General features: G+C 39.6%; 1 protein-coding gene across 2 annotated transcripts in view; it reads right to left on the minus strand.

The window, feature by feature from the left end:
- Window positions 1–17,087: 17,087 nt before the first annotated feature.
- NFATC3 (nuclear factor of activated T cells 3) overlaps window positions 17,088–21,797 on the minus strand; it is a 65,936-nt gene continuing 61,226 nt past the window's right edge. For both annotated transcript variants that reach the window (XM_035337102.1, XM_035337101.1), the window contains one exon: window positions 17,088–20,432. In XM_035337102.1, the coding sequence (XP_035192993.1) occupies window positions 20,308–20,432 (125 nt within the window). In that variant the 3' untranslated portion in view covers window positions 17,088–20,307. The remainder of the gene's footprint in view (window positions 20,433–21,797) is intronic.

A 21,797-nucleotide genomic window follows, 5' to 3' on the forward strand; every position in this document is an offset into this window, starting at 1 on the left:
TGGCAGGCTCTGAAATCTGTAAGTCTGCTTATGCTTACCTGAACAGAGGTTACAGCCCTAAAGGCTGTATTGAGCTTTTTTTTTTTTTTTTTTTTTAAAAAAAAAATAAAAATTATTAAAAATAATAAAAAAGGAGGCTTAGTTAATGCTGTTGTTTTAATCCCTGTTCAGAAGGAGGTGCTGGAAACTGGTTATCAAAATTGAACTCAGCTATTTCATGTTTTGTGGCTGTGTGTATGCATAAAACCTAACATGAGGGATGGGAGTGGTGTAAATTTAAGAAAATATTTTATACAATTTTTATTTTTATAAGCTACACTGTTGGCCAGGGCAGTGCCAGCAGCCACCCTCATGAGGGGCCTGACACCAGCCCCACCCCGGAGTTATTCTGAGCTTTGTTGGTCGTGTGGCAGAAACCAACAAAAGAATTAACAACGGCACATTTGAGTAAAACGTATCTTTATCCAGCGTTTAAAACAAAAACGCTAACAAACTTTGGTTCCCCCCTGTGGTTTCAGGCTCCTTCACCCCTCAGGGGCAGCACTGTTCTAATCGGGGCCTTGCTGGGGGCGGCCCCGGCCGTGCTCCCCGCGCCCTCCCCTCAGGGCGGCCCCTGTGACCGTTGGTCCCCCCTCAGGGCCCTGTGGCGCCCCACAGTGCCCGGCTCCTCCTCGACGGCCACCGAAATGAAATTACAAGAGAAGGCGGCTTTTGCCGGGGGGTTTGGCTGTAGGGCAGGGGGAGGCAGAGGAGCGGTGGGAGAGTGCAGGGAGCCTTCCTCAGCCATGTCAGCCTCCTTTAGCCGTGTCCCCATCTGGTCGTCGTCATGTGCCCCCCCCGCCATTTGCCCAACAAGACTGCACATTTGCCTCTGGCATTTGAAGGTTTCTTGTGATATGCTTAGGACTAAAACCCCGTGTGACTAAGGCCTCCCTTCCTGGCCTGGTGGATGCACCCCAGCAGGCTGCCCCTGAGGGTTTATGTGCCTCACCTGTGGAAGGGGAGGGAGCCTGCTCTGAGCAGGGGGGAGGGAGGGGTCGTGTAATTTGCTCAACTACAGCAGGTAACTGCTAGAAGCTGAGGTGAGCTTACTGTTTGGCTGTGCTTCTGGAAGCAGCATGCACTAGAAGTAGTGTCAGGACTGTATGGAAAAGGTCTTTATCTTCTCAGCTCAGCTCCCCTAGCACTTTCATCGTGCCTTCAAATGGCGGCCTGCATCGCTGGAGAATGCCAGGAACTTAGGGTAAGGCCTAAATCTGTTATCTTCTATTTGATGCGTGTGTTTTCTTGCAATTGAATTTTTAGACCTGCTGTGTTGTGGAGGACTTCTGAAGGGGATCACTGTTTTTATGTGTATATGATTTAATGTAATAAAAATGAATACAGAAAATGTTAAACTTGAATTGTTTCACCAAAGAGAAAGATGCGAAGCTTGGGAAAGAACAGTGATTTGACTGTTGCTGTTGTTTGAGAAAGAGTCTTTACCCTCTGTGTTCCACAAAAAGTGTTTCTCAAAAATTTTTATATAACTGAAGTACAGACTTAACATTGCTTGTATTTCTTTGTCTCTTGGTTTAATACTTCGGATAGTGCTGGTTTTGAGACAACCCCTTAATTGGCGCATCCCTCTTTCCATTCTCTTGACACTGATTTTTTTTTTTTTTTTTAAGATCTTTACTTAAGTGGTAGGAGCAGAAGCTTCTAGATTTCTCAAGTGCATCAGTGGATTCTAGGTTGGTACTGTAATTTTATTAGACTGGCAGTTTGGTGTTTCCTGCCTGCACTAATCCTTGCTACCAGTAGATGTCCCCTTTCGACCGGGCGTTGCAAATAGCAAACGAAATACAAATCCTTCGGGGCCTGAGAGCTTCGGGGATAGCAACTGTAGAAGAGGTGTACAAATCTTGTTAAATAATTTAGTGTCTTAAAATCGGAGGCAATTACAATCTCCAAAAAAGCACTTAACTTTTAAAATTCTTATTATTTTGTCCCTGATTTACAATTTTAAATGCTTTCTGCCTACAATGGTTCGTTTGTTGGTATTTGTCAGAGCTGCTTTGAAACGTACATCTTCAGTTGTTTCCTTTAGTTGAGCACCGTGAACTGACAGTCTTCAGAAATTGTCTTTGTAGAGGACCTTGTGCGCCGTAATCACTCAGTGCAGTGTGTACATAGTGTAGAAAGAGGGTTTATAAACATTGGGAGGGGTCTTAGTGTTGGATATCCTTGCTCCAGCACTTTCTGCATTTTGGGACTGCCCCACTTTTTCTAGCGAGAATTTTGTGAAAATAGGAATAATGGGGATGGGGGAGAAAGAACAACTGTTATACAACTGCCCTGATTAAAAAAATAAAAATGACAAACACCCTCTCCCAAATCCTTAACCTTCAAACACCTGAGTTGTCTTTATAGACCTTTTTGTTGTTGTTTTGAAACATTCCATGTATTTAGGAATATCCTTGTCATGATGGAAAGATCGTTAACTGCAGAGCTTCAAAATAAATGAGGTATTTTAAATGCTTTTCAGTTGTGAATATAACAATAGAACTAGAAAGAAAACATTAGCTCTTGGAGTGGGAGGTTTATAAAGAACCCTGTGTTTAATTTTTAAGAAAACTACAGTAAGCCAGGTGTGTTTTTAAGTGAAAACATATAAAGCCATAATCTTTGTCGTTAGAAATTCTAGTTTTAAAGTGCTGCTGTGTCCAGTTCTGTATCACCTTCCCCGAGCCTCTCTGTAAATGTAATTAGTATGTACTTTACTCAAATTTCTGATTGTGAACGAAGAATGTTGAGGCAGCAGAAAATACAAAGGAGTTGTTAGTAACCAAATTTAGAGACAACTTGGCCAGGTTGAGTGTATGCCCCTAAAACAAATTTAGACTTAAAAGAATGCAACTTGCCTTGTGTCAGAAGCCTGGGAACGTTCGGCAGGGCATTTTACTGCTTTTACAATATATTTTTTTTACGATAATCTTGCAATAAGTAGCAATGGCAACAACATGTTGCATTGTTTTATTTTGGGAGAGCATCTTTTATAACAGACCTGCTTAATGTGCAGTTGTTCCAGTTTATATCAATTTCTTGTACTTGTCCCTGCCTTCTGCCTCAGCTGTTAAAGCAGTGTAACTTTTGCAAGTTTTGTTGCTGTTTGTTTGCTTTAATGATCATCTGTTGTCAACACTTAATTTTCTGCTTGCAGGGAGTGGGTGAAGCCAATTTGCTATTGCCATGAGTCACTTGTAAGCGTATATTCCCTTTTAAAATAATTTAGGTTACTTGCAACTGTAGCGTTCGGAATGTATTTATGTGTAAAAAGCTTCAAAATCTTTAGTCTGGATGCTTTTAAAAGAAAAATATTAAAAAGTATGCAAGGGTAAAATGAAGGAAAAACCTTTCCATGCCACGGAGTAGTTTTAAAATTTGTCTTTCTTTGATGCATTGAAAGCTAGCACTAGCATGTATGTCAGGAAGAGTAAGAACTGTTCCTAATGTTTTTTTTGTACTATGTCACTGTTAGGGATGTCTTCCTAGGCCCAGGTGTGTACTGCCTTCAAGTTGGAGGGCAGATAAACACAAAGACCAGCTGTGGGGAGGAAAGTAAAGGTGTGGTGTAACTGAACAGAAGCAAGAGGCAGGCTGCAGAAGGTGCTTCCTGTCTCTCAGCAGGGCAGGACAGATTCAGCCTCAACTCAAGTGTACCACTTGTTGCTACAGCTTAACCCATGGAGATCTTTAAATGTCCTCTGAAAGCACGGGCCTTGTTCGTGTTGAATTAAGTGTGTCTCTCTTCTGTTTGATGCAATGCAGTCCTTCAGCAATCAAAATTTTACTGTGAAAATCCACACACAATACATTTAATATTAATTCTAGCAAAAGCATTAAAATGTCCTTGATGATTTTGCTCAGTTTTTACTTTGAGTGAAATAATCTGTCTGATGAGTATAAAGTTGCAAGATCACTTACAACACTGCATGTTTTATGTGCGGTATTTACATCTTAAATCCTTCTAAAATGACTCGTCAAGTACATCGTACTGGTGATGCAGTCTGGAGAGGAGGTTAAATGATGATCTGCAGGACGTAAGCAGACGTGTCCTGAACAAGCAGTAAAAAGGTAGAATTATGCCTGTTTATGCTCCTGTGAATAATAGACCATTTCTCTTGCTTGTAAGTAGGAGAAGTCTTGCAGTGATGGCAGCTTCCAGGTGTTCAGTGAAATGCAACTTCTGCTTATCTTTAGTTTAATCTCTTTTTGTCTTCAGTTAAAAGATATTGGCGACTGACAGATTACAGCACGGCCATGTTTTCCTTAGAGTATTAACCTGATCTTACTGGGTAAGAAGTTAATCCCTAGAAAATAAGAGTTTCTGAATTTTCATATTATGGGGACGGTTTTGAGGCTGGTTTGGAAAAGTTGTATCACAGTGCCATGGGCCTAGATGCTGCTCATGGTATCCCTTAGTAAGTTTGCTAACAAAGGGAAATTCAGAATACAATAAAGGCAAGATAGAGGGTTTTTCCCTATTCTGTTCGTTGCACCAGGAGAGGATCCAATTGTTCATTCTTAAATATAGCAAGTTTGAGAAACAAGAATGCTGACTTGCAACTGAAGTTGGACCTCAAGACCTTTCAGCTACAGGGGAAGTTCAGTTTTTGTTCTTGTGGCTTTCAGAAGGTTTGCAATGACTAGACCAGTTTGGCTAGTGGTATAGAGATTAATATCACGCCTGTAAGGATTGAGAAGGTGGTAAGATTTTCTGACCTGTTTTGAACAGGAAAAGCAGGTTGGAAATATGCTGAGGAGGCAGTCAGCGGTGTTAGCTGATACTCCGGGTAGGATGGGCTGAGGTGGAGGCAAAATGCATTACTGCTAAGAGGCTGTTCTTGGGATAATTCTGGACAGGCCAGAAATAGAGCAGGAAGGTGAGGAAACAAATTCATTAAAGCACTTGATAGGTGTAGCGAACGTAGCTTTGAGCCAGGTAGCTCTGGAACTGCTGGCTCCGGGCCTCAGCAGCACTGATTATATGATAAAGCCGGACAGACAGGGAGGCAGTTAGAGGACAGTAGCCAATCTGCTCGTGTTGCTGGTCTCATAACCTGCAGTCACAATAGACTATAAAATGGTGGACTCCAGGTGTTCGGAGGCAATTTGAGACCAAGTGGGTGTAGATTGCTGGATACAATTACAGTTTGTTGGTTGCATGTCTGTTATTGAGTATAAAAGAAGGTTTAGCCTTTAGATACAGGATAGGAAACTGGATTTGGGATCTGAAGAAAGGGCCAAGGAACCACTTTGCTTGTGCCAGCACCTCAGTTTTTGTCCATGTCAGACAAGGTTTATCTAGCAAGAGGGAGCATTTAATATTTGTATTGATGTCACTGTAAAAGCACATAGTTTTGCTCGAGGTATAATTACGGAGTTGGTAAAAAAAAAAAAAAAGTCACCCTTGGATCTAAGCACTCTTGAATTTCTAATGCTGGCATTTGAGTTGGAAATTCCTTAGAAATGCTACTACAATTAACGAGTAAGTTTTGAATTTGATTTAGCAAGCACAGCATGTCTCTTCAGAAATTCTTCTTGTTCCTACCTATTGTTACTGATTTCAGAAATATTCAGCCTCATACTAGGTATAGGTATCACCTTTGTGAAGCACACAAGACGAACTTGACTGCTGTTTAACAGACTATACCACTAAAAATCAAACTCTATATACTCTTTGTGTAAGAGGACTTGCATTTTTTCCTGAATGCTCAAAACCACTGCCCTCCCCCCACACACTTGAATGTTTTTCTCTATTGTTCAGTGTACCCAGGAAAAATAAGACTGTGGTTTATCATTCGTTTTTATTTTTTACACACAATAAACCATAGGGTGTTTTTGAATGTTCTTATTAGAAACACTCTGTCCTTAGTCCCCCAAATCAACTGGTGAGCATTGATACCAAAGAGATCAGCTTTTCAGTAATTTTGTGATATAAGTAACAAATAATGCTTTTCAGATGCATGTTCAGTTTTTATTGTGAGTAGCTGTGCTATGCAGAAGGGTAACCAGTACGAGAATCTGCTTTGCTGGAAGGTGCAGTGTTAGAATACCAGTTATCCACTCTTCTCTCTTAAATGGGTTCTGCTGATAATCCTCTAGAAATTATATAAAGTTACATGGTTGCTGCCCTTCAATCACTTCAAGTCTGATATGTTTATGACAAGGTGTTTTTCACAAACGATAAATGAAATCTTAGGATCTGGAACTTGACCTCTCTTCTTCCTCACCAGTGGTAACGTCTGCAAGTGTTGACATGAATGACTTGGATGCCAGTCCAAACTACTCCCTGTCACTGGGGTAGCTTTTCATTGCTAAAAGGAGTAAAGATGGTGGGGGTTTGTTTGTTTTGAAAAGAAAATGGAAGTGGCAGTTTATACCAAGGATAATATAATACAATCAGTGCAAAGGGAAAGCTTTTGTAGCTTTTGTTCTACCTTTGATGTTCATGAGTAGCTCCTCAAATTGTGTTTGCAGAACTTCCTTGTGGCACAGCCTAGACTACGTTTCAGATCTAAGGGTCTCATGTTTCTCTGACCTGTTCCTTGTATATTCCCTCTTTAGAATACATCCTACTTCTGTGCGGTGGATGCTTGGTAACCTCTGCACAGCAAGCAGTTTTATATCAGGTTATCTGCTGCATGATTTTCTTGAACCTTTCTCGGAAGGGAATGCAAGCAGTCTGGGCCAGCTTTCGGCCCAAAGCAAGAGACATCATGGCCCTGGTTTCCTCTGATATTCCCCATATCTGAGCTTCATTTGTAAAAGGAGCTCATCTAGTTTTCAGTTTAGCAGTCTGGTATGTTTGAAGCATCACATTAACATTTAGTTTAGAGTTACCTTTGTTTACATACACATCAAAAGTTTGTTCACACAGTATCTCAACACTGAATAAGATCGGTAACTTGTGATTTTTCTCAATTTCTTGAATTTTTCCCCCTGCATAAATTGACTTTCGTTTACAGGCACAAAGAAATAACTCTTAAAAAAAGTTTTCTACATGAATACAGTAAATGCAGTACATTTCAGACCAAAAAGTCAAACCACACATGTAGCCTTTTGACTCAAATGTATTAAAGTATTGAAGATAATGTTCTCTTGATAATATTTCATGATGGGAAAACATTCCTCCCTTTCAAAAAGTGCCTTTGCATTTATCTTGCTGTAGCATTCACTAAAGGATTGCTAATGTGGAGCTTTATAAATAATCCTTTCTGCACTGCAGTAAGAGTAATTTAATGGGCATTTCTGGGAGGACATGCTGATGGGAAGATATTTATAGGAAGTATCAAGGGATGCCTGACAAACTGAGGTGCGTGGTTTGGCTTTTAAGTATTTCTTACCAGCTCTGAGCAGAGAGTGGGGTGTTGATGTTGGTGAGTACACAGTTTGCTGCTGTGCAGTGTGAGCACACTTTGTGCCCACTGTTCCCAGCCCACCCACCATGTTCTGAGAAGAGCTCAGTTCTTCAGCTCTTGTAAACATTGCTCCAGCTGTGTGAAACCAGCAGAGTGGCTACAGTAGTTGCTGGAAGGCCAACCGAGGCCAACCTTAATTATGCAGACTTTTTAGAGAAAATAATTTAAATGTTCCCAACACCGAGCAAACAAGGATTTCCTCTTAACTCTCTGAAAGCCGGAAACCCTATTCCTGAAGGACAAGTTTATTTTTTTTCCTTTCAGAATGTCTTTTGCTGAAAGTCCTCACTGAATCACCAGTTGTACCTGGTTCTGCCTCCAATTCCCCTTTTGTCTCCTTTCTTAAAAAGGGAGGTTTCTCCATGCAAAATTCTGCACCAAGATGCAGTTGAGGTTCCTTTGAGCTCACTTTGTTTTTTTATGAGACCTGTATTGTGGTAAATCTTGGGATGCCAGGAATCCATTCTGAAAGATTTAATGTTGTCTTTCATAAATGCACCTTCATGTGGTCTTTCCTCTAGTTGTGTACTTGTTTTTGTGCAAGCAGCCAGTTGTGCAGTACGGCCTTTCAGGTAGGACCTCTTCTGGCAGGGTGACACTGAGGACTTACTGAGAAGTTATTTAGCAGGCCCTGTGTTTGAGGCAGTTCTTTTGTGTTGTTTGGATGGTTCTGTACTGTTGCAGGAACAGCAGCAGGAACATTGAATTAATTGTTTATATATAAATTATTGATTGGTTTTAAATTATTGAAACCAACAAGAAAAGCACATGTTAAAAATTTCTAGGGTTCATCAACCACCATCTGTTACTTCAGTGAATTTGATGGTGGGACATAAATAAGGCATTAGATGAACCTGAGTATCTTTTGGTAACAGCAAAAAAAAAAAAAAAAAAAAAAAGGAGCAGAAAAAGACGACTGTAAACATGAAATAACAGCAACAGAATGGAGTGAGATAACACCACAGCTCTAACTGCAGACATTACTGCCATTGTGGATTCATGCCGCAGATAATAGAAGTATTTGAATAGCCCTATCCTGCCCCCAGCTTAGTTATCCCCACACATTTGCTGCTTAGCAGCTTACTTCCCTTGTGAATACAGGGAGGGCTGGGGACTTGTGGCCGTGCCTCATCCTAACCTGTCTAATGCTGGCTCTTGGGTTAGGGTTCCTAAATGGGAGGATCTGCATGTCACTGGTCCTTCTCTTTGGCTTCTGAGGGGACTCTGGTATGAACTCAGTACGTAGCATGGAAAGTGATTCATTAAATACCTTAAATTTCCTCTAGTTTTAGACTGACTTTAAATGGCGAATCTATCTAGGATGGGGAGGGACGCCCTTGATAAAGCTGTGAGTGGTTTAAAAGTTTGAGTTACGGGAAAGGTTCATGATGAAACAGCTCATGATCGATATGCGGTATGCTGACGACTACTGAGACTGTAAAAGGTGTTCGTCATAACTGATAAGGCTCCAAAATGCTTTATATACATGACCTGAACTGTCAACCAAATATCGAGTTCTTGGAACTGGGGATTGGTACTTAAGAGATTTTATGTTATCTCACTGGGACACAGTGGAAAATAACTTGATGGAATTCAAATGGTGATTGCTTGATGCTACTTAAGAATGCATTTACCTTAGTGGTCTGCACAAACTCAGATAATTATGTAGCACCTACCTGAGACTCATTGGTATTTCAGCTAGCTATGATATTTCTTAATGTCTTGACTTCCTATGGTTACTATTAAACACTTGCTGCAACCTACCTTAGTGGTGGTTGTCTTCTTGGTGACTTACATGATTTTTTTGCATTATCAATTATTTCAAATACATGCGAAGTGTTTTAAAAACAAGCTAAGATACAGTGATACTGAAAAATTAGCAAATCCTAAGACATCTTTGTCCATTTTACCACAGCTTATTCAACACTGTTATGTTCTGTATCCTGTGAGCTTTGGGGTTCAAGTGTGCTCCCAGCACGGAGCCTCCAGTATGGCCAGTAGTTAGTGGAAATTATTTTTGTGCCTGTGGCTCTTGTGCTGTCAGCTCTTCTCTGGGCAGTGCCACTTGAATGGGAATGCACTTTGTTACTGTTAAGTAAGTGGGTGAAGTACTGGGGAACCAGGCCACTTGCTGAAGTCCTGAAGTCCCAGTTCATAGATTCACCACATGTTAGGACAAGGGATGCCTTGCTATTATCCAGATTACTTTATCTAGCCAGAGTTAAGTGTGATTTAGATTGTGAATACAGTGTTTAACCATAATGCTCAGAGCAAGCAGTTTGCTTTCTTTAAAAAGTCATAGGTGTAGAAATAAATAACAAACCAACCCCCATGTTTAGTCTAGTTGCATTTATGCTAGGGGAGAAAGCTCTCAATTTGTGCATCAAGCATCTTGGCTCTTTCCCCATCTGAGAAGAGCTACTTAAGGACTTAGCCTTTGTTTTTCTCCTTTTTGGTGGGGTATCTTTAGCTTTTACAGCCAATATTCTCTCTCAAGTCTTCTAGAGAGTTTATATCAGTTTGATCTCTCTTGCTGTTCCCCTGCTTCCACACGCTCTTGTTGAGCAGGAGAGAGTTTGGCTGTCCTGTTAGTTAAAATAAAGCCTCTTTCCCTTTTACATGTATGTAAAATGTTGCCGTATCTTGAGCATCAGTTCTCTTACTAGACTGCTAGGTTTTTTATCTAATTCTCTCCTCTCTTTGATGGATAATGCTGCTTGCTGCAGAGCACTTTCACTGAGGCAGTATTCTGTGTCTGTCTGTACAGAGAAAACAGCACGCTGCAGTCATATAGCTTATTACTGCCTCTTGAGAGAGACTAGACACTCACTACCACTCAGCGGTAGCACATTGCCAACCTTTTCCTATTTGTAGCTTCCTAACATTTTCTCTTTTTAAAAGCAAATCTCCACTGAACTGTTTTTTCTGTCCTGCTCAGCCCTGTAACTAAGCATATGAGAGTGGCTGCTGTGTTAGCGGTGGCACCAGAAATTCAGACTTCGCTTGCTTTCAGCTGGAGATCTGTCAGTTCATCTTCTGGGAAAGGTTATTTCCTACCACTGTGGGTTTTTTCAGGAAAAGGTGCAGGGCAGTCTGGTCTTTAGTTAAGGTTTATTAGAAGTAGCAGCAGCAATGGCTTTACTGGCAGAAGGGCACTGAAGAAGTTGCGAAGCTCCTGATCTGTTCTGCTTGTTTCAATGCAGGCAGGCCAAGGCTGTTTCCCTTGGTGACCTCTCTACACGTGATTTCATCTTCTATTGCTGCTTGCTGATGTTCATCTTGTGGGGGGTCATACTGCAAATAAAGTGACTCAAAATACACAAAAGGGGGGAAGTCATTCAAATTGCATGTGATCCTAGATTTACCACTTGGGTGCAAACAGGAAGCTAAAGCTAGTGTGTGCTGTAAACTTCTCGCTTTGTGCCCAATGTCTGTGTCTTCAGAAAGCTCGTGAAGTATGACTTGGGCCTGTGCTTCGTGAGGACTCACACCTCATTTGCCAGGCAAAAGGGCTGCTGAAAATTCCTTGGAAGAAGAAGAAAAAAAGTTGTCTAATCGTTCATAAACTTTTTTCTTACCCCTGACTTTTCTTGTAGGGAATGAGAACAGCAGTTGTAAAGGTGAGATCTCTAAGTTGATTAAACATTATACCATCCCTTCCTCCCCACCTGCGTTTTGTCTTTTTTTTTTTTTTTTTTTTTTTTTTTCCAAATAAAGGCAAAACCAAACAAAAAATCTTAAGTCAGTATGCTGCTGACAGTAGAAAACTAGATTGTACCTATCCAAGTGGCAGCAATACCAAAGATCTGCTTGGTTATTTTAAACAAATGTGGAGCTTGAGAACAGCTCAAAAAGCATCTCATCAGTGTGATTTTTTTTTTTTTTTTTTTTAACGTCACCCCTGAGCATGTTCTTAATGCACAATATCCAGTTCTGATCTGCTTCCTTGGGCCCATCTGCAGCAGGTCTTTACTGCCTGCAAAATAGCCTTCTGTGCTGCATCAGGTACTCAGGTGGATTTGGGATGAAAGAAACAAAATGCTGCTTAAAAACTACCTTACAGAGTGGAAGGATAGAAGTGTAATGGCCTTTTGCATTTTCACTACTTTGTTTATGAAAGACTTAGTCACTGTTTAAATATTTAATGTCACCCGCTGTTGTACTGTATTTAGACTGGGTCCCTCCAACCAAATGGATTTTTTTGTTACAATTCATAGGATTCCATTTTATCCATCCAGCCTGAATGTTGTTGGAACTGCTAAGGGTTCACGGATTGCTGGAAAAAATCTTGAGCATAGTGTAATGCATGTGCAAGTGACATGTAGCAGGGAAAGCACGGTCCCTGCACGGGGATCCAGGAGGGAGGGCAAAAATGGCATAGAAAAACAACAATAAACTTGCCCTGCTTGGCCAGTGATATGTTTAACTCTTTCTTATTTAAGGGCTGTTTTATACAGCTTATATGCTATCTAAAAAGAATTGCTGAGACCTTTGTGAGAGGTTTTTCTGTTCTCTGCTATAAAGCAGGAGTTGAGATTAACCTTCTGTAGCAGTGGAAGACTGCAATTGGAAACAGACCTGTTCAGTAACCAAAATCCCCCCTTTTTGGGGGGAGTGGGGGTGGTATGTTTTGTGTTCTTTCTGGCTAAGGAAACCTCATTGATCCCCAGTGTCATTTCAGAAGCTGGTTTAGTTCCACAGGGTTTCAGCTCAGTCAATCAGCATTTTAGAGTCTCAGTGAAACTCTGCTGACAGCCACAAAATGTATGTCTCTCCCTCTGTCTCTGCAAACCACGATGTCATTCAGCCCAGTGCTTGGCCAGTGTTGGATTGCTTGTTTCCTTCATTGTTTGTGCAACTTTTCCATTATAACTTCTGTCAGTGGTGAGGTCAGATGGCAATGACAACTTTCTTGGCATAACTTCTTTTTCCCCTCATATCCTTAGAAAAAATAATCCCATAGTAGCACTTAATTCAGTTTCAGAATTGCCTTATTTGTCCTATTGGCTTGATGACTTGCACTCCTCATCCAGCTACTGTGACCACAGCCCTGCGAATGCCACAGGGTAAGTAACCTGAGCACTCAGACACTGACATAAAGGACACTGAGTACATGTTGAATGAATGCCAATCTGGAAATCTGCAAAAATGACGTGAACTGAAATTGTTTCAGATTTGTAAATAGTTGCAACTTAGTTATGATGCATTTTTTAAAATGTCAGACCTTAATATGAAAACGTAATTCATGAAATCATAGAAAATGAGGGCTCTGGAGCAGGCTGTGCAGCAGCTTTGAAGGCACTTGTTCAAATGTCAAAAGACTGGAAAAATCTGTTCTTACATCATACTGTATTTCCTACTTGAAAACAGTGACGTATTTCTAGAAGATTGTCTTGTCTTTTTCCAACACATTGTGAGCGAGTATTTACAAACAGATCCCTTTATTGCAGGGAGGAAAAACTTTTGATGCATGTAAGAAAACTGGAATAACACTCAGCTGTAATGTTGTGTATGTTTCTTGCAGTATTGCTGCCAGCTTGGCAGAGAGAATCAATCGTGTTTTGTATGAAGCTTTATTAAACTTAGGAAGGGTACCCTCACCCTTTGTGTCTTGTCCTGAAGAATGCTCAATACCAGATTAAATCCTCAAAGAAGCAGATGGTGGTGTTGATACCAGTGCCATGGTAGCTTCACTCTTGCTGCTTGCACAAGAACCAGAATGTGGAGGAATTTTCCAAGTCACTGCTCACTCAATTTTCATTTCACTGACACAAAAACTTCTAAAAGTATATTGCTCCCATTCCCTCCTGCTTATTTCAGGTGATACCACTGATTATCCAGCACTGTGTGCCCAAACGATATTTTCTTGAATGTCCAAGTCCCCGTTACGTGCAGAAGACTGTAGTCTATCACTTTTCTTTGAAAATGTTGACATGTTGATCAAAAATCACAGAAAAGAACAAGCTGACAGTAGCTTCCTTCTTCTGTTAGACGTGAGGTTAGGAAGGAGTTTGAGTGGGTGGGAGGATGGAACTGCATAGATAATGGAACAAAACTCCAGTCTGAGTACGGGGGGGGGGAGGGGGAACGGGGAAAACACAGGCAAACACCCACCGTCCCACAGCAAACATCATTTAGGGTACAAACACTCATTGCCAAGTACTGCCAGAAAGTTATCTGTTGGCATTGAACTTCTTCATGCAAGGGGCAAGGACCACTCTGACCAGAATCGCTCTTGCTTTTCGGACTGTCTTGCCTGTACCTTTTTCAGGCCCTTTAGCCCATGCTCCCCCACGCTATTACCTAGAGAATCAAATCAGTCTGTCCAATCCAGACATGCTCCATGCTGTTGGGTCTGGAAGAAATCAAAAAGATGTTCTTTGTATCTTGTCATTGATTCCCTTTTGCCTTTATGGATAATGCAGCTCCTGCATGCAGAAATGGTTATCACCAATATACTTGCCTTTTTGATCTGCTCTGTCACAATGAATCTTTCTGTAAGACAATGGCAAGAATGGCTTTTAAAATCAATCTGCAAGGGCTGAAGATCAAAGATCTTTTAACAAGATTGGACTGGATAAATGATGGTCTTGCACCAAAACACAGCCTTGTGAAAAACAATTGAAAACTCTTTTTTTTTTTTTTTTTTTTTTTTTGTGCTCTTTGCTTATTTGTCCACCCAGAGTTTGATCATTCCCCTCTTCAATGCTTGTGTTTTATGATTGCCATATATATGCAGTTGGGTTTCTGAGAGATGTTCAAAGTGTTTGTTTATGGAAGGTTTAACACTTTCTGCAATGTATTAAAGGGTTAGGACTAAATTAACTTAAGTCAGCCAGAAAAAAAAAAAGGGGGGGGGGGGGGGGGAGGAAAAAAAGTAAACTTCAGTGGGATTTTGCTTGGTCTGGTTGTTGTTTTGTTTCTGTATGTGTTTTTGCTTCAGGTACATTACATCTTCAGGAGATGCTTCAGTGAGAGCTGAAAAGATTAAAGATGCACATGCATAGCATTTAGCATGGCTTCCTAGCAGGCACAGACAGCTGGAAGGGGCTTCTGTTTGAGGTGTGAGCTATTTAAGTTTTCTATTAACAATATATGCATTTCTTTCTGAGGGGAAAAATTCTGGATGAGTATGCATCAATTGCACCAACATCTAATTTTATTTTAAATGAATGAAAATGTCAAGTGAGGTATCAGAGCCCTTTTTTTGTAGGGGAAGAGTCTTTGCAATGGGAACAAGCGGAGACCACACTCTTCCAGCTGTTACCAGCAGATGACATAACAATGACAGTAGGGAAGAGATAAGCACTTCTGTTTTGAGTTTCCAAATAGTATTTCCAGATAGCAAACAAATTTTAAAAAATAAATACGAAACAAACAAAAGAGAAAGTCTCCCTCATCCCTAAATCTGTGGAAACATTAGGGAGAACTTTGCCCTAGCTGTAAGGTGACTGTGAAAAGCTTGACTTTTCTACATCCATCTTTTGTATAATAAAATAAATGGTACATACAACTTCACAAAGCAGCTCTCCTATTTTTCTTGCTCCTGTGTCATTTACGATTGTATGTTACCTGCTGGTTGATTACAAACACACACACACCCTTTTATGTGTAGCAGATATTACTGGTAGCAAGAAGTTGTTATAAAGTAATTATTTTTCTTAGATACTCCAAGCAAATGATGATGCTTTTTGTGTAAAGGACTGATAAAACTTGCTCTTCTTAACAGGCAGAATGAGGTTCAGTGTTAATTTTAATTACGAGTGAAGTCTGCATTGAAATCTATGTATGAATTTAAATCCTTTTTCTTTTCCATGTTGAACTAAATGCACTCCTAGGGGCCTTTCAAGTATTCTAATACTTTAATCACTACAGCAATGGCTGCTTCCTGATTATTTTTGTCAATTAAGAAAAGCCAAAGAGGAGAGGGGGGAAAAAAAAGGGCAAGGGAGAATAAGAGGAAATGATCTCAACCCTCACCTAACTCATTACAGTGGGGTAAGTGTTGGATTCAGAGTACACTTGTATTTGAATTGGGCTGGGAGAGATGGCACAGACAGGGCCAGAAGCTGGGAAACAGGCAGACATCAGCAGATAGCAGAAGTATTGCTGTGGAGTACTGAAAGGAAATTAAGAGAACTGAGACTTTTGCCAGCACTTCATTTCTTCTAAAGGCACTGACTTTAACAGGATATTTTCTTCTTTGCTTGCCTGAAATCACAAAGCAGTGTTTTACGAGTTAGAAGTGATGTTTTCACAAGGCGTAGGGCAAGGTCCAACTACCTCTGCTCTGCACCACAACAGATGGGGGTGTCAGCATGGGTGCTCGGGGTCAGCCACACTCAGCTTTAAATGCCTTAGCTGGAACGCAAAGCCTATCAGCTTTCAGACCCTATCAATCTTTGTGAATCAGCCTTCAGCTTACTTGCATCTGAAAGGCTTGAATTGGCAGTAAAGCATATAATCAATCCATGGACTATTACTACTGTTGTTGGTATATGCTAATTAATTATATCCTGGGTAATCATACTACAAAACGTGTGGAGCAGCTTTGAAAACCCATGTATATATTTAGTAAAACTCAGATATAAATGACTTCACGTTCAGTTCTTGGCACTGTAGCCAACCCTTTCTGTTATATTTATAGATCAAAAACCATTGGTGAAGGTAATTGCCCAGGACAAGCGCTGTAAATAAGAGGCTAATTCTAAACTGGTCTATGTTCTCACTGTGCAATGTGAGCAGGAGATCACGGTGATCTCCACTCCGTTTCACTCTGAGGCAGGTGTGCATTGCTAGGCAAAGGCCAGACCTTTGCTTCAGCAATGAAACTGGAATGCTTGTGTGCCTCAGTACACCTAGGTATGCAAGTGGGATTCCATGGATGAATAAAAGACCCTGTGGCCAAACTGAAAGGGAGATAAATAAATAAGTCTTTTCATTAGCAGTAGTATCACTGAGATGGGATGTAGTTTTTAGAGCCTGAATCTTGCCACTGCCAAAGGCATATCCCTCAGTACTGCTTGATTAGCTGACCTTGGGTTAAAAAAGCAATTCAGACTGTAGGAATTTTAAATCTGTTTTTGAAACAGTTTAACTCACCTGTGATAACATCCCTTCAGGGATGGAGATTACTGTTTATAATGCTGTTCCTGAATGTTTTCTGGAAAAGAATCCTATGATAGCCTAACTGAAACAATCATCTTTGCAAGCAGGAAATCACCAGTTACTGTGCAAAGTGTAACTGTCAGAGCTGCCCATCGCCCACCCACTATGTACAGGCTCGCTGTTCCTGGGGCTAAGCTGAGCCCCACGCGCTTACCATGTTGGTTCAAACCCACCACTCTTCTAGGGAGGAATATGAAATGTCCCTCATGTTCTATGTCATGATGGAGTGCAGCTGTCACCGCTGCATCACAACTAGGGATTTTCTTCCCGCCCTGCAGTCAGAGATGCATTTTAAATAAATGACAACGCGTTTGCGTTCTTTTTATTTATTTCAACACTATGATTTAAGAGCCTAAATGCAAGTTCTTCCCTTTTATTTCTGCAAGTAGCACTGCAATCATAACTTACAAAAATGTTTAAAATACAAAATGTACATGAAATTACAATACAAGGCTCTGTAAACATCTAGAACTTAATCTTTATTGTCCCATACTTTTAAATATAAAACTTCAATTTGAATGATTTCCGAACCTCAAGGAATGACATCCATTCTGAGTATCAAAAATAGAGTTTCAAAGCTTTGTATCAGAACAAAACAGTCATGTTCTTTTCATTCTTTGGTTAAAAAGGATGGCAGTTCCACTGACAACATGAAAGTTTCACTACAGAAATTGAGATTGCTAGTTTATGTTAATTTCAGAAATAAAACTCCCTCCCTCCCTCATGGGTTAATTTACTGTCCCGTAAGCTTTTGTTTTCAACGTTGATCTTTTCTGACCTTCCTTATAGAAAGAAAAGCTACCTCATCATTAAGGCTTTCCTTCAGGACAATCTAAATTAGTAAAAGTTTTGGAAGAGGTCTCAGGAAGAAGAAAGGACTTAAGGGCCAGAAAGTGGATGCCAACAAAATATCAACAGTTGCCGGGTTCTGCTGTTTAATTAAATTTGCATAGTCCAATAGAGATTGTGTGCTTTTTATATCACTAAAATTATACAAGATTAACAGTCTTTACCTACGTTATCACACAAGCTAAAATAAAATTAAGACCCTTGTATTGAAGCTTTTACAAGGCAAATACAAAACTGCTTTAGTATCCAAAGCTATATATTTTTTTAATCTCATTTTTAAATAGGAAAGCATCTCTATGTCTACAGGCATCAAGGTATTTAAAGGCATCAGAAAATTTAGTGCATAGCAACTCTGGATTGTTTGGGCTCCTATATTTTAGGTACAGTATGAATTCCAGCTACTTGGAGAACTTGCAAGGAGAGTCTGTACCAGTAGGATAAAGGAGCATAAATCCCATACAGTATGAAAAGCTTTTAAGTTAGAATTTTCCTACAAATGATGCTTAATGCAAAAGACCCAATAAATGGATGAAAACTGGAACATGCCTCGCCACCAGCACACAGTCTGAAGACAATTACATAGCTTACAGTGTTTGTTTTTAATGTTGAAAACATAAGTAGATGCATTTCTGAGCATGTCAACCCTTTTCTAGGATTTTTAATGGAAATGAGCAGAGGACAGAGTAAAGCACCATCGCTGAGGGACAGTTGTAATACCACACTTTTCAGATTACAGCCCTGCCGATCTTTTACTTCAAATCTAAAGATTTGCACCATTGAATACATTCACAAAAAGGATGCTTAGATTCTCAGCACGTATGCAATGTCCTTGTGTTGTTTGAAATAACTATGGAGTGTTGAGATAGTAGCTTTAGGCTGCACTCTTAAAAGGAAGCAATAGATAAAGAGTTTAATTTCACCTGCTTAATGTATGGACTTTGAAAAAGTACACGATTCAGCTATTACAAAGATGCAGTTGTAGCTACTTTAATGCTAGAACCGGGGTGCTGAATTAAATTTAGGAGTACTGGTTTGCCTGCAAAAGGCTGAATGTAAAGTCTTCCCCTGTGATTGTTTACCAAAATGCAACATCAGGAAATCTGAATTTACTCTTAGAAGTATTATAATTCAGTAATGAAGTCCACTTTAAGACTTATATTTTACTGCAATTTTAAGAGCCTAGAATAACTTTCTACAGGACAGAGGCACGTCCTCCATGTGTGTTTAGCTGTTAACATGTCCACAATTGCCTGAACGCTTCAGTGCAACTACACTTTCAGTATTTCAAAATTTTTGAGCGTCTTCTCTTTTCATGGCTTACCCAAATAAGGAACTAAAACTAACATCTTAAATATACTGAACCTCAGATGCTTCTCATCTTATTTGGCTGTGATTGTTTTACCCTGTATTTTCCATATCAGAAAGCTATGTAAACTACCAGTTCTTGTGGGGGAGGGAAACATTTGTGACCTAAGCAGGCAGTTTCAGATCCTCTCCTAGGTTTCTAATCATAGAGGCCTGAGACTTTTAATAACCGTGTAAACAGATTGCTTCAGATGTATCAGGTTATGTGGGCAAGGGAAATGCATCCTTTGAGCACAGCAGTTTACTGCTGCCATGAATCTTGTGTATTTCTTTGGTAGCCTCTGCTTTACACATTTATAATTAAATGTGGGCAAATTATACTGCCTAATCGCTAATTCACAGGAAATTGCTTTTTAGCAGGCTGAAGTTTATAAACAGTTTAAAATTAAGGAACTGTAATTGTCATCTCCTTAGGACTTCAAAGTGGCATGGTCAGGCATATAGCACATAAAAGATACAGATGTGATCAAATGATTTATTGCATGGAAAACTTGAATGCCACTGAATTGGTGACTTCAAAACCATATTCTGCAGGGTTAATAGGAACACCTGGATCCTCAGCAAATACTAAAATTTCTCCTGTATCTAACATGGCTTTGATGTTGCTGTTCTTTAATCTAAAACCCTACTTCTCAAATTTGATTACAAATGTAACTTTCTAAGAAAAAGCTATTTCAAGAAGGAGCCTGTGCTAATAAAGTACAGGAAGATTATCCACAAAGTTATAAAAGTTAAATTTTTGGAATGTCATTTCTATCCCAACACTTTCATGATGGAATGGTCTTTTTGCAGCCTATCAAGTAACATTTTCAGTTTATAAACAAGTGCAGATCTATATTTGGCTTTGCTTCCTATGAATCTAAGAAAGAAAACACTACAGTATTTGTATACACAATGGCTTCCATGGCATTGGCTTCAGATGACAGGTATGATCTGCCACTGGAAGATCATATTAAAAAATAATAATAATAAAATTAAACAATATAAGCTTAAAGGCTTTCCAAAATGACCAAAAGGTGTTAACAAATCATCAGTTACAAACTATACTATTTCTAAGGGAAAGCAGCACACTGAAGATGTGTATTAAATCTTTTTCCACATTCAGTACTGTGAATATTATAAGAGCAAACTAACATCTCCACACATTTGAAGCACTTACAATATAAAAGTATTATATTTAAATGCAAAAAGCAAAGCTTGTTTGTAACTTTAAAACAGTTTAAGTATCTGGTGTAGGTTCCACATGTCCATTTTAAGAAGTCTCTTTACAGCATCTGAGGAACTATAAATGCTCTGTCTCTACATCAAAAATGTAACCCACTAACAGGGCTTTGCAAGGATCCACTGTTCCAGTTCATAAAGGCCACAGAGTTGGAAGCACAGTAAGTCTAAAGAGGAAGAAGATGAAGAAGTATTCAGAGAGACTGAAGTTTTCATGGATGTTGAGTTGTAAGCTTATCTGTTACTGGATTCCGTCAGATATTCTCGTCTCCAGAGATCCAGGGCATGTACGTGGAGACTGGGTGGCCACCGTTGTTCCATGTGACACTGAGATCTGTGACATATCTCTTCCTATGATCTCATTCACTACAAAAAAGAGAAAAGTGGCTGTTTTTATGCTTTCCAAAATGCTGAACTCGTCAGTCCATCTCTTAAATTGAAATACTGCAGTGCTAAGCCTTGGTGCAGTTAAGTAGCAGAGGATGAATGAGAAAACTTCAGTAAAAGTTAAACAAGAAGAAAAAGCCCTAGCTTCTCTTATTACACTCTGTACTTACCATAAACATGTTAGAAAATCTCTAAAACTCCTAAAGAAAATAAGCAAATGCATATTCATGAAAACAAGGTCACCATCAGCCACAGCATAGGTCAGTTTAGTACAAGTTTCCCCACAGAAGTGTGAGATCACAAGTGTTACAGGCAAAATAAATAACTCCAGGCTCTCTCAAGCTACTTACAGAACTTCCTCAGAACTTGGACTTGAGTTAATAGAATGTGCTTTGTTTTGTTTTTAAATACTACATACTTATTTAATTGGCCAGTCTTCTTAATCTTATTCAGTATTCTTATTCAGTATTCTCATGTTTCTAACACTTCAGTAACAAAATCTTCCTTAGTCATCCATTAGCTTTTCTACAGTCAAGAATTAAGATTGTCTAATGTTCAGATCAATTCTGTGTGTGTCACAGTACGTGTGGAGTATCTCTTATTCAGCAAGACTTTGAATATGCCAAATGACAGTAGTAGAAGAAAAGCCCCTGTTGTGAATTTGTTTGGATGTTCTGTAAGCATGCACAGAATGGGATCCTTGTGTTGAATAAGGGCCACTCCTCATGTAACTAAGATACTGTTCTTTGCTAGTAAATTGCTTTTATTAAAAAGCTCAAGATATTGTGAATGCTCTGCAGTATGTGGAATGTGTACGAAATCTGGCTTCTGTAGACAGGCTCTGTCTGTGTGCTTTATTCATGAAAGCTTTAAGAACACCTTATGTCATATATCCGTATGTAATCACAGAGGAGGTGTTTGTTATCTAACAGTCGATCAATGACAATGGTATTCTCTTGCATGAGTGCAAGGAAAGTTTGCTTAAAAATACACACTATGGTAGCCCAAAGGTTAAAATAGTCCAGATGACCTATGTACTAACAAATTCTCTTGAGCATTGCAAGACTGCAATTTGCTAAGCTTAAAAAATTTTTTGTTCAAATAACTTTAACTGGCACTATGCCACTGAAAATTGTGTGACTGCAGGTAGGATGCTTTTCCAAATATTTTTTATTTTACCAAAATAATGCATAATTCAACAGCTTTAAAAAATTATTATTTTTTAATTATTTTTTATTTTTCCCTCTAAGTAAAAATTAGATTTTTGCTTAAGTACTGTGCTCCCTCAATTTCTGTAAGGTACTCACTGGCTTGCTCTGTGGGACCCCTAACAATTATCTGCTG

This window comes from Oxyura jamaicensis, chromosome 11 (genome assembly GCF_011077185.1).
Source record: "Oxyura jamaicensis isolate SHBP4307 breed ruddy duck chromosome 11, BPBGC_Ojam_1.0, whole genome shotgun sequence".
In the NCBI taxonomy this organism is placed as follows: Eukaryota; Metazoa; Chordata; class Aves; order Anseriformes; family Anatidae; genus Oxyura; species Oxyura jamaicensis.